The 12156-nt window shown below is 38.4% G+C and overlaps 1 protein-coding gene across 6 annotated transcripts in view; it reads right to left on the bottom strand.

The window, feature by feature from the left end:
- The window catches only part of LOC125278886 (NACHT, LRR and PYD domains-containing protein 3-like), a 28797-nt gene extending 20031 nt beyond the window's left edge, over positions 1-8766 (bottom strand). The window contains exons 1-7 of one of the 6 annotated variants that reach the window (XM_048208279.1): positions 8644-8766; positions 7569-7714; positions 7356-7469; positions 4421-6283; positions 627-800; positions 350-523; positions 73-246 (exon numbers count right to left, since the gene is read on the bottom strand). In XM_048208279.1, the coding sequence (XP_048064236.1) occupies positions 73-246; positions 350-523; positions 627-800; positions 4421-6283; positions 7356-7469; positions 7569-7693 (2624 nt within the window). In that variant the 5' untranslated portion in view covers positions 7694-7714; positions 8644-8766. The remainder of the gene's footprint in view (positions 1-72; positions 247-349; positions 524-626; positions 801-4420; positions 6284-7355; positions 7470-7568; positions 7715-8643) is intronic. The other 5 variants (XM_048208280.1, XM_048208283.1, XM_048208282.1 and 2 more) reach the window with 5 other exon arrangements.
- Between the last annotated feature and the right edge of the window lie 3390 nt (positions 8767-12156).

Genomic DNA, 12156 nt, shown 5'->3' with positions numbered 1-12156 from the left:
GTAAGATCATCTACAAACACATCAACATTATAAGAGTCTGACTGTAATTTGATTTGATATGTTCTTAAATACCTCAGTATCTGCAGGTGACAGTTTGGACTCTTCAGTCCATTAGAAATAAGCTTCACTGCTGAATCCTGCAGGTCATTGTTACTCAGGTCCAGCTCTCTCAGGACACAGTTTGAGGATTGAAGAGCTGATGACAAACTCTCACAACACTGACCAGTGAGATTACAGCCAGCAAGTCTGAAAGAGAGCAGAACACATACATCAATAGTCAGATCATCTACAAACACATCAGCATTACAACCGTCTCACTGTAAATGATATTTTATATGTTCTTGAATACCTCAGTATCTGCAGCTGACACTTTGGACTCTTCAGTCCATCAGAAATAAGCTTCACTGCTGAATCCTGCAGGTCATTGTTACTCAGTTCCAGCTCTCTCAGGACACAGTTTGAGGATTGAAGAGCTGATGACAAACTCTCACAACACTGACCAGTGAGATTACAGCCAGCAAGTCTGAAAGAGAGCAGAACACACACATCAATAGTCAGATCATCTACAAACACATCAGCATTACAACCGTCTCACTGTAAATGATCTCTTATATGTTCTTGAATACCCCAGTATCTGCAGCTGACAGTTTGGACTCTTCAGTCCATCAGAAATAAGCTTCACTCCTGAATCCTGCAGGTCATTGTTACTCAGGTCCAGCTCTCTCAGGACACAGTTTGAGGATTGAAGAGCTGATGACAAACTCTCACAACACTGGACAGAGAGATTACAGCCAGCAAGTCTGAAAGAGAGCAGAACACATACATCAATAGTCAGATCATCTATAGAACCCTGCACAGGCCTTAAATCTAGGCCTTAGGCCAGCCCTTGGCTGAAACACTTAGGCCCGAGCCCAGCCCGTGTCCGACAGCTTATCAGAATTCTCGGCCCAAGCCCGACTGGAGCCAGTGGTTTTTAGAAATCCTCCCCAATAACACAGCCTTTGTTGCAGCCATTAAAATAGTTCAGTTTTCTCTTTAATGGCAAAGCAGTTGTAATTCTTTTAATTTCTTTATTAATTTAATTTTAAAAAATGTTTTGAGGACTTTGTTAAATTAAGGTTTCTGTTTTTTAAAGTGACGACCACAGTGGCCGACAATGAGTGGACCACATCTGATCGATTTAGACTCTCAGATCAACACTTGACTTGCCTAAAATAAAATCCATATATATATATATATATATATTTAAAACTCTAATATAAGCATAACACAATATTTGTTTAAACGTTTATTAGCACTACCACAGTAAAAACCCATTTTTGACAAGCTGAGGCAGGCTGCTAAAAACACCTAATAAAATGGTCTATACATTAAGAAAAAACAAAACATGCAGGTTGTTTTACCTTACACCTAGCTATGCATCAAAAATCAAGGCTTCGCCACAGAATGTGGCCATTATTATTTCCAAACAAAAAACGAGACAACATCAGCCAGAAGAACACTCTCATATAGAGAGAGAATCGTGGAGAAAAAGCACAGCATCCGCATTGGGAAGATTAATTAGGGAGGCTCATAATTGACTGATTACCTGTTAACCAAGAATTTAGTTTAAAATATAAACACACTATAAACTTATAGCTATAGACAATAAATCCTACAAATAGTAGCCTATTCAGAACAGAACTGTAACAAAAAAATAAAAGAACACTTCACCTACCTCCCTCTCCAATTCTGCACAAATCCAAATGTTTCTGTATTCACAATGTATTTGCATGATAAACTATTATATGTAAATTATAGGCTTTGAACTTTGCTCAAGTTCTAACAATACATCCTTCACATGTGCTTTGCAAGTGAGTCTGTGGTATAACGCTGAACGCCACAGATTGAACTACAGACTGTATACACTGATCAGGTATATTATTATGACCACTGACAGGTGAAGTGAATAACACTGATTATCTCTTCATCACACACCTGTTAGTGGGTGGGTATAGTTGATGTTGATGTGTTAGAAGCAGAAAAAAAAGGGCAAGTGCAAGGATTTGAGAGAAAAATAGCCCGTGTGGTCCGATCCAACAGACGAGCTCCTGTAGCTCAAACTGCTCCAGAAGTTAATGCTGGTTCTGATAGAAAGGTGTCAGAATACACAGAGTATCAGTTTGTTGCGTATGGAGCTGCATAGCTGCAGACCAGTCAGGGTGTCCATGCTGACCCTGTCCACCGCTGAAAGAGCCAACAGTGAACACGTGATCATCAGAACTGGACCACAGAGCAATGGAAGAAGGTGGCCTGGTCTGATGAATCGAATCACGTTTTCTTTTCTCTAGGCTAGTTTTTAACCACACGCTCATGCGTTTGGCTGAGTCTGAGAATAAAGTACTTGCTCCTCAGAATGCTTTTATGACACGATATTAATGTAAACAGCCCACTGCAAACAAAAAAGTTCAAGTGGTGTGTGTAATGAATTGGAAGAGAGCAGACTACAGCTGTTTCTAAAGCGCTTAGTGCCATCTGCTGTTAAAAACTAAGCTCAGAATCAATTTGAGAGAGAACAGCAAAGGATTTGGAAAATCTCAGAATTGACCAAGAATGGTTTCTCGATTATTGTCCCAGCCCTAATAATTACCACATAGCTGTGTTAACGATTTTTGTTTGTTTGTTTTTGTTTGTTTTCAACTAACCGACCAATTAAAATTCGGTTGACTGAGGCTCTTTTCATCGACTGAGGTTTGGTCGACTATTAGGCGGCACACCTACTGCTGTGATTCAGATATTTAAACACTGAAAAATGTAGTAATGCTTTTCTGAAGATATAAAAATCTGAGTTTTGAATTATGAATCTGAGAGACTCCTCTAAAATTCACTGACTGGTTTTTTGAGCAAAAACTTTACTAACATAATAACTGAGCCTCAAAGAGTCTATTAAAATAATGAAAAGGCATGTCAACACCCCTTTAAGACTCTATGTCACGAATCCGGTCTATGAACTCCCGTTCACTCACCACCAGAGGTCACCCGCTTACCACATGGACTCTTGCACTAACTTTTGTACTTCACACTTGACTACAGTTCCAATGATCCATTGCACTAAATACACACAGCTGTATGCACTTATTACACAGCTGATTCCCATCAGACATGCTACATAAGCCATGGACTTACTCTTTCTTATTGCAGAGTATTGTCTGCGCATATCGCTATCTTAGTGGTAGCAACATTACGAAGCCCTCTTTTTGTGTAAAGTTCCTAGTTCTAGTCCTGGTCTAGTTTTGTTGTATTGCCTCGTTGACTGTTTTCCTGTTTGCCTTTGATTCTCTTGCCTTGTCATTTGCTCGTTGCCTAGACTACTGCTTATGTTATTGGATTACCTCTCTTGTCAAGCCCTCTGGATACTGTTTGCCGATCGAAGACCCACGCCAGCCCTAGGTTTATTCTTTGCCTTGCCTAAGATGTACCTGTGTCGTTATCTGACCCTTGCTCGTTTTCTGACCATGCTTCTGTGATAAAGCTTTGCACATGGATCTGAATATCTCCTGCTCTGGTCAATCCGTAAATCTCGAAGACCTGATTTCACAGACAGGGCTTAGACTAAGCCAGGATCGGGCGTTAGTTCAATTAGGGCATCTAAGTAGCTTTTATGAATGTGCCTTAGAAAAAAAAAACTTTACTGGTAGAGCTGCACCGATGTATCGGTCACCGATTACTTTTACTGCCGATCACTGAATAAAAACTTCTAGGTCATACATAAACAATATATCTGTGTCATCTTCATTTCTTCTTCTTTCACCCCTGATCAAGACCGAGACGCCCCCACTGTTTGTTCCAGTGAGATTTTAGCAAGTTTGCGAGGTGCGCCCACTGCACTAGAAAATGGTTGATGGGCAAACTACATGTCAGACTGCAGCTTGGGTGGGGAGACAACTAGAGCAGAAAAAATGTACATTTCGATTTAATGTATGCTTATCACAGTATTACAGTCTTTATGAAATTAATAATATGTTATCACAAATGCTTTGACATGGGAATTTTTAAACGTCAATTGCGGGCGATGACAGCTTGGCGCCACTCTCAGTCTGAAACACACATGAGCATCACAGACAGTGCTTAGACTAAGCCAAGATTAGGCCTTAGTTCAATTAGGGTATTTAAGTAGCTTTTATAAATGTACCCTAGGAAAAAAATATTACTGGTGTGCATCTTGAGACAAAACAATAGCACTGACATATTTTGAGAAATATCAAGGCAAGTTACTTTCAGTTAAAATAGCTCAAACATGCATTTTAGTCCAGGACTAGCTTAAGCCTTGTCTGTAAAACCGGGGATAAGCTTGTTATTTAGGAGAAAATCTCTTATTTAGGAAATGGTGCTAGATTGATTATTTAACATGATTCTTCATTTGTTAATAATTAACACTCACAGAGCTTTTCTGCAGTTGATCACAGCTGGTATCAGTCTTCTTCTCCCCTCATCTGATGTGTTGTATTTCTTCAGATTAAACTCATCCAGCGGCTCCTCTGATATCTGAAGCATGTAGGCGATTGTTGAGCAGTGAGCAGGAGAGAGTTCCTTCACTGAGTGTTTGTCTGATTTCACAAACTCCTGAATCTCTCTGGACAGAGTCTGATCTTTCACTTCCAGCAGACAGAGGAACAGATTGATGGATTGATCAGCTGAGAGCCTATGTCCATCTTTGATCTTCTGTTGAATGTACTGTGTGGTTTCTCTGATGCTCTCTGAGCTTTTCTCTGTGTGTGTCAGTAGATCCTGTAAGAGTCTCTGATTGGACTCCAGTGAGACACCCAGCAGGAACCGCAGGAACAGATCCAGCTGTCCATTCGGACTCCTGAGGGCTTTATTTACTGCTGATGTTAGTAGATCATATATAGAGACTTTATCATACAGGGACTCTTTATCAGATCTGTAAAAGCTGAATTCATGCAGTGGTCCCTTGTTCTTCGTTAAATGGCAGTAAAACACATAGAAAGCAGCGAGAAACTCCTGAACGCTCAGATGAATGAAGCTGTAGACTTTCCTCTGATGAATCACAGATTCCTCCTTAAAGATCTCAGTGCAAATCCCAGAATACACTGAGGCGTCAGTGACGTCTATGCCGCTCTCTCTCAGGTCCTCCTCATAGAACATCACATTGCCCTTCATCAGCTGATTGAAAGCCACTTTAGCAAGTTTCACAATCACTTTTCTGTTGGATTTCATGAGTTTTTGTGGTTTTCTCTCTTCATACTTCTGATTCCTCATGTTGATCTGAATCAGCAGGAAGTGGATGTACATTTCAGTCAGAGTTTGAGGGATTTCTGCACTCAGATCTTCTTTCAGGAGCTTCTGAAGCACAGTGGATGAGATCCAGCAGAAGACGGGTATGTGGCACATGATGTGGAGGCTTCTTGCTCTTCTGATGTGTGAGATGATTCTGCTGGCCTGATGCTCGTCACTGATTCTCTTCCTGAAATATTCCTCCTTCTGAGGCTCATTGAATCCCTGAATTTCTGTCAGACGGTGGATGTATTTGGAGGGGATCTGATTGGCTGCTGCTGGTCTGGAGGTGATCCAGATGAGAGCAGAGGGAAGCAGATCTCCTGTCATGAGCTTTGACATCAACACACCCACTGATGAAGTCTCAGTCACATCAGAAACTTTCTTTTTGCCTGAAAACATCAGTGTCATTCTGCTTTCATCCAGACCATCAAAGATGAACACAACTTTACACTCCTCATAAATCTTTGAGTCCAGATCTTGAAGTTCAGGATGAAAGTCCAGCAGAAGACTGTGAAGACTGTACTGATGATCTCTGATCAAGTTCAGCTCTCGAAATGGAAGCACAAACATGAAATCTACATCCTGATTGGCTTTTCCCTCGGCCCAGTCCAGAATGAACTTCTGCACAGAGACGTTTTTTCCGATTCCAGCGATTCCTTTAGTAAGAACCTTCTTGATCTGGTGTTTCTCCTCACGTCCTGGTTCAAGTGAGGCTTTAAAGATGTAATTGCAGTAGATTGGAGTGTCTTGTGAGTGTTGTGTTCTGGCTGTTTTCTCCATCTGTAAAACCTCATGTTGTTTATTCACTCCTTCACTCTCTCCCTCTATGATGTAGAGCTGTGTGTAGATCCTGTTCAGGAGGGTTTCATTCTCTTGGAGTTTCAGTCCCTCAAATAATCTCTCATACTTGTTCTTCATGCTGGTTTTGTGTCGGTCTTTGATTCTCTGTAGTTCATCATTCATTGGTTGAGGAGAATCTCCAGTCTGATCATCTCTATCCACTCTGCTGAAACAACAAAAATGAGAAAATAAAAACAGGTACAAAAAAAGTCAAATAAAGGATTTAAATGTATAAATAAAATAGTATTTACTCACATAGTAAATCAATACAGATGTCAATCTTGTATTTTCTGTATAATTAATGTCTTACATTTCAGTCTCAATTTAAAAGTTAATTGAATGATATATAATCGCATGTCTGTTTAAATTGGCAATGTTTAAAAAGACGTGGGCAACATTCCCTTCAGCTGCTGATACACAAGTGAAAGTGTTGTAGCGCAGTTCTCTTATAGTTCAGACATGATGTCATTTGAAGGCAGAAGCCATTTGCTCATTGTGAGAGATAGAGAGAGAGAGAGAGAGAGAGAGAGAGAGAGAGAGAGAGAGATGCAGCTCTTCTGACTCATTCACACTGTTTGTAAAATTATTTCTCACAAAAATATGAAAATATTAAATAAAAATGTACGATCAGTGAATGGATTTAAAAGACACAATAGGCAATATGTTAAAATAATTATTTCTTAATTCCGCGCTTTTTCTTAATTAAAAATAAATATTATTATAGGCCAATCCATTTCTGATAATTCCAGGTTGCTATGATCGCGCAGGTTGTTTACACATTTAACTTGTGGCCATGAGAAATTAAGTTGTTTCCTCAAAATAAAAAGTCGTGGCCACAAGAAAAATATATCATTCCCTCACCATATGATCTCGAAGCCACGACTTTACATCGCGTGGCCATGATATAAAGAGATATAAGAGAACCGAACATGTCCCCTCCCGGTCACCATAAGGTTGAACCACTGCAGTCACATGACTGTTTTAACAATGTCTTTAGTACCTTTCTGGACCTTGAAAGGCGCAATGACGATACTACCTATGTGTGTCTTCGGTCTATCTTCGGGACACAAATTAAGATATTTTTTTATCTGAAATCTCTCAGATTTCATCAAAAATATCTTAATTTGTGTTCTGAAGATGAACGAAGGCCTTACGGGTGTGAAACGACGTGAGTAATTAATGACAGAATTTTTATTTTGGGATAAACCCTTTAACAAATCTGTAATTTTGTGTCTCACCTGGGGTCAGAGGTCACTGTTTCATCACTGAAATGAAGAGGCGGAATCATGGATCCGTCACTCTTCAGAGACACACAGCTGGGTACTGCAGATGAAGATCTCTGACTCCAGATACTGAGAAAACACATCAAAATAATTCTCCCTTTCATTCTGACTGTAGTTTTATTATTTTTATTATGAGTCTATTGTCACCAATACTAGATCATATCTCACCTGGGGTCAGAGGTCACTGTTTCATCACTGAAATGAAGAGGCGGAATCATGGATCCGTCACTCTTCAGAGACACACAGCTAGGCTCTGAAGATGAAGATCTCTGTCTGCTCTCTCTGTTCCCCATAATGAGAAACTGACTTCAGACCTGCATATGGAAACACAGAGAACAAGTCATACATAATGCTTTAACTATTCCAGTAATTCCAGTGAAAACAAATCTTAATTCTACACAGACAGTGACATTCTGGAGAATTTGGTGCTTCAGACTTTGTAGCTTCAGTTTCTGGAGGATCGTTTTCTTATGATGTCCATAAAGTAATGGTTTACTGACTGTGGAAGAACCAGATCTGAACCCACTGAACGCTTTGAGATGAACTGGATCAGTGATCCAGTCCCCGTTACCCAACATCACTGTCTGACCTCACAAATAATAAACATTTTAATCAAATAATACCATGTTTTCAATTCGGTGACATTTCATGAAAATGATGAGTATTTTGCATCACTGGATATCACTGTTGGTCTCTGAATATTTCAATCATAAAACAGTCGTCAAATATTAAACTTTAACTGCTCGTAGCACTGATAAAACGAAAGTTGGAGTTCGCACTCGTCACCTGTGAACAGTAAGCCCCGCCTTCTTTGATTTGATTGGCCAGATCACTCATTCTGACAGTGATGAGCGCTGTTAGACCAGCCTAAAAATGTAACATTTGAAACGTTTGTCATCCAAACAACAAACAAAGTGGGAAGAAGGTGGTTACGACACTGGGGTGTTTAGATTTTATAGTCATCAATAATAAAATATTGTAATAACGAAACTTGAACGTCTGTGAATCGAGGCCTACAGAAGCGCGGCCGTATTTGTGTTTAAATTGAATGTTTACATTTCCACATTTGCATATTTCAGACTATAAATAAAATTAGTCAGCATTAAATTAATCCTGTAAATTAATCTCAATCTTAAAAGCAGAATCCACAGGGCTCGATAACTCAAAAACTTGGATATGAGATGGTGACGCAAATGCGAAAACATATAATATGACAATAGCAAAAGCCGTTAAAGTAACTTACCATAATGTGATATTTATGAATGTTATGAAAGTCCTCGAAATGTGAATTTACATGTCGAGTCTTAACTTTCGATTTGGACACAGGTGTTTCCTCCTCAGAATGATGCACGCGCATGCGCAGGAGGCCTCAGGTGTCAACAACAAATAAACCCCGCCCATCTCTCTTCTTCTTCTTTTAGTTTTCTGGCGGGTTTCAGTCTATCGTTAAATGTGTTTAGCGCCACCTACTGTACTGGAGTGTGTAACAGAATGACTTCCTCAATCTCTAATTACATTCTACTGATTAGTGCAGAAACTTCATTAAAGCCTTATAGCTGCTTCCATCTGCTTATTCCCTATTTCTGTTAATTTCTTTCCACTTCCTTCCATTTTGTTATAATTTCTTTCAATTCAATTCTGCCTAATTTAAAGCTTTTGCAATTAATATACACATAATTCTTTACATATGTATCTTTATTTGTATTTATCTTATCCATAGAGCTAAAGAGAGAATAATTCAGCCACTTCTTAAACATTGAACACTCATGAGTTTTCTGTAAGGTGAGCATTGAAGAAAACTACAAGCATCTGCTCACTGTTCTGTTTTTATTGCACTTTGCATCTTGCCAGTTAAATATATATATATATTATTAATAGACCTGTGACTATGATTGACAGCAGGGGGGCAGGGTCAATATTCTCTATAATCAAATGAGCTTTACTGATTTATTTCAACACCACCGACCCGCCCTTCAGATCAATGATTGTCACTGTTCACACATAAAAATAATTTTTGCCATAAATGATGCCATAACAATGTTAAACACTGAACTACTTTACAAATCACATTAGTATTCAATGACACAATAAACTCTGAACTGAAACTGTACAATCCTCGTGTTATTGTTCTCTCACTTGTTCAGTATGATGAATTAAATCACAGATAAACAGAAGCTTCCCTTTAGCTCAAAAAAGATAAAGTTTATTTAGTGCTATGTGTGTATATACAGTATATGCCACATCTGAATTAAATTAAAGACACTTTTACACTGGGCAATTGTTTGTTATTTTATTATAATAAAACTGATAGCAGCTAAATGAGATTTGATTATAAGTCAGACAAATAGTTGTGGCGGTGCCGGGGAAAGCAGCGGTTGCATGTGGCTGCATGAGCGGAGGGAGCGGTAGAGAAACTTACATAATTTAACACCAGATTATGAAAAGTTTACATTTTTAGGGCCCTGTGAAATCAGTTGTATTTTTTTAAATGCTGGTAATTAAATAAAAGCATAAAATATTAATTTAATTTTTTAAGTACCATCAAATAAAAATTTAACAATTCCTTATATTTTTCAGCAAAGTGCTGCACAACAGGGGTTTACTGTTAAAATTAAAATGAGGAAACTTGTGATATTCCTTAAAAGTAAAGTTTTAATTTTATTATTTTTACATTGAGAAGTACATTCTAATGTACAATAGAAATATATTTGGTAAGACTTTACTTGAAGGGGTGTGCATAAGACTGACATGACACCTTCACAATCTTGACATGACACATGTCATGAATATGAAGGAGGTTTTATGAATGTTTATGACAACTGTCATTAAATGTCATTCGCTCAATTATGTCATTTTTAATGCAAAGATGACATTGTTTGAGATGTCCGAGTTATGACAACTTGACATAAACCAACATATCATAACCTGTCAGTGTCTTTGTCATGACAACTTGACATAATTTAGCTTTATGGGTTAACATTACATTACATTATTTTGGTAACACTTCAGTATAGGGAACACATATATAAACGATATATACATATACATATATAACTATGACTTTTCCCTCAATAAACTCTTAATTTACTGCTTATTATAGTTAATTGTTAGGTTTAGGTATTGGGTAGGATTAAGAATGTAGAAAAAGATCATGCAGAATAAGGCATTAATATGTGCTTTATAAGTACTAATAAATAGCCAATATTTTAGCCATATGAATGCTAATAGTAATAAGCAACTAGTTAAAAGACCCTAAAATAAAGTGTTACCATTATTTTATAACAGTGTCATCTTATTTATGAAATTTGAAATTGTCTATTATCTGAGCTTCTGGTGGAGGAAACTTAAAAAAAAAAAAAAAAAAAAAAAAAAAAAAAAACAACATGAAATGAAAAATAGTCATGACGCTGTTATAAAATTATTTGTCAGAGTATTGTCACTTAAAGGGTTACTTCAGGATTTAGCATTAAGCTTTGTATTAGTAGAATACCACCAGTATTTTCGAATTACCGTGCTTTCCCCCTTCATATCAGCCCGAGATGAGAGATTTATGCATTTTTATTCTGTAAAAAAGCCTCCGATGACGCAAAAATCGTCATTTTGCGTCATCGGAGGCTTTTTTGGCCAGAGGCTTAAAACTACAGCCAGTAATAGCAAGTAGTTCGGCATTTTTTCGCCACGCCCATAACATATGCGCGTTTGAGGCATAGGTTTGAGGTTACTCACGGACATAGATCAAAGATTTTATCAAAAGTGGGTGTCACAGTTATATTTTTAAGCTTACAGTAACATTATTTTGTTATAGTCTGCACTACATCAGTGGTTCATCTCGCAAATTTATCGGTCTCTGCAGTCATCTCAACCAATACAACAACAGGCTTTTGTGGTAAGTTAGCATGAATAGATAAATAGACTAACTCAGTTTTACAGAACAGTGGCTTTACTTTGATAACAGTCAACTTATATGCAACTTATATGTAATTGTCTATCTAACGTTACTTTGCTAAAGTTTGCAGTTTCACTGCTACCTACAACACTACATATAGGCTACTGTGTTATCAGAAATAAGAGTCTAGTATCAGCGAGTCTTACCTCTAGGCGAATACGCTTAGGCCGTGTGTCCACCAGAGCGTTTTTAGCCAGCTGAAAACGCTAGGCGCTCTGCTTAAAACGTCCGTCTGTGAGCGCGCTGTGAGCCGTGAGAGCGCTTCTGCTGCGCAGCGTTTTTTTTCTGTTGAGACGCTTTGTTATGGAAGTAATTCAGTAGCAAAACCCGAGAGGTTGCTGATTTGAATGTGAGAACTTGTAGTATTAATATTTGTATTTGTAAATTGAAATTTACAATCACTGCCCTGACGCGAAAAGCTGAATGTTTCGATTTGCACACACAGACAACAATCAAAACACCCGTGTTACGAAGTTGTAGTTGCAGATTAATAGTTACAAATGTGTAAAATGGCATTCACAAATACAAAACGACAAACACAAATGTGTGAGGCATATTTACTTTTGCTCTTTACTTCAGTTTCGCTGTACAGCTTCAAGTCGGCACTTACAGCCTCTCAGATCTGGCAGTACAAATTCAATTTCTGGCGCTTTGACTTTTGCTATTCTTTTTGCGATATTCCTGGTGCAAAACTGACTTGTGCACTTGAAAGCAGATGTGAGAGAGCAGAGAGCGGGGGAGAGGGAGGGGGGGGGGGGAGGGGGAGGGTGAGGGGGTTGAAGCCGTTTTATTGGTCGATGCCTGACCAAT

Source organism: Megalobrama amblycephala, linkage group LG11, assembly GCF_018812025.1.
Source record: "Megalobrama amblycephala isolate DHTTF-2021 linkage group LG11, ASM1881202v1, whole genome shotgun sequence".
NCBI classification, from domain to species: domain Eukaryota; kingdom Metazoa; phylum Chordata; class Actinopteri; order Cypriniformes; family Xenocyprididae; genus Megalobrama; species Megalobrama amblycephala.
This window is presented reverse-complemented; position numbering and strand designations above follow the sequence as displayed.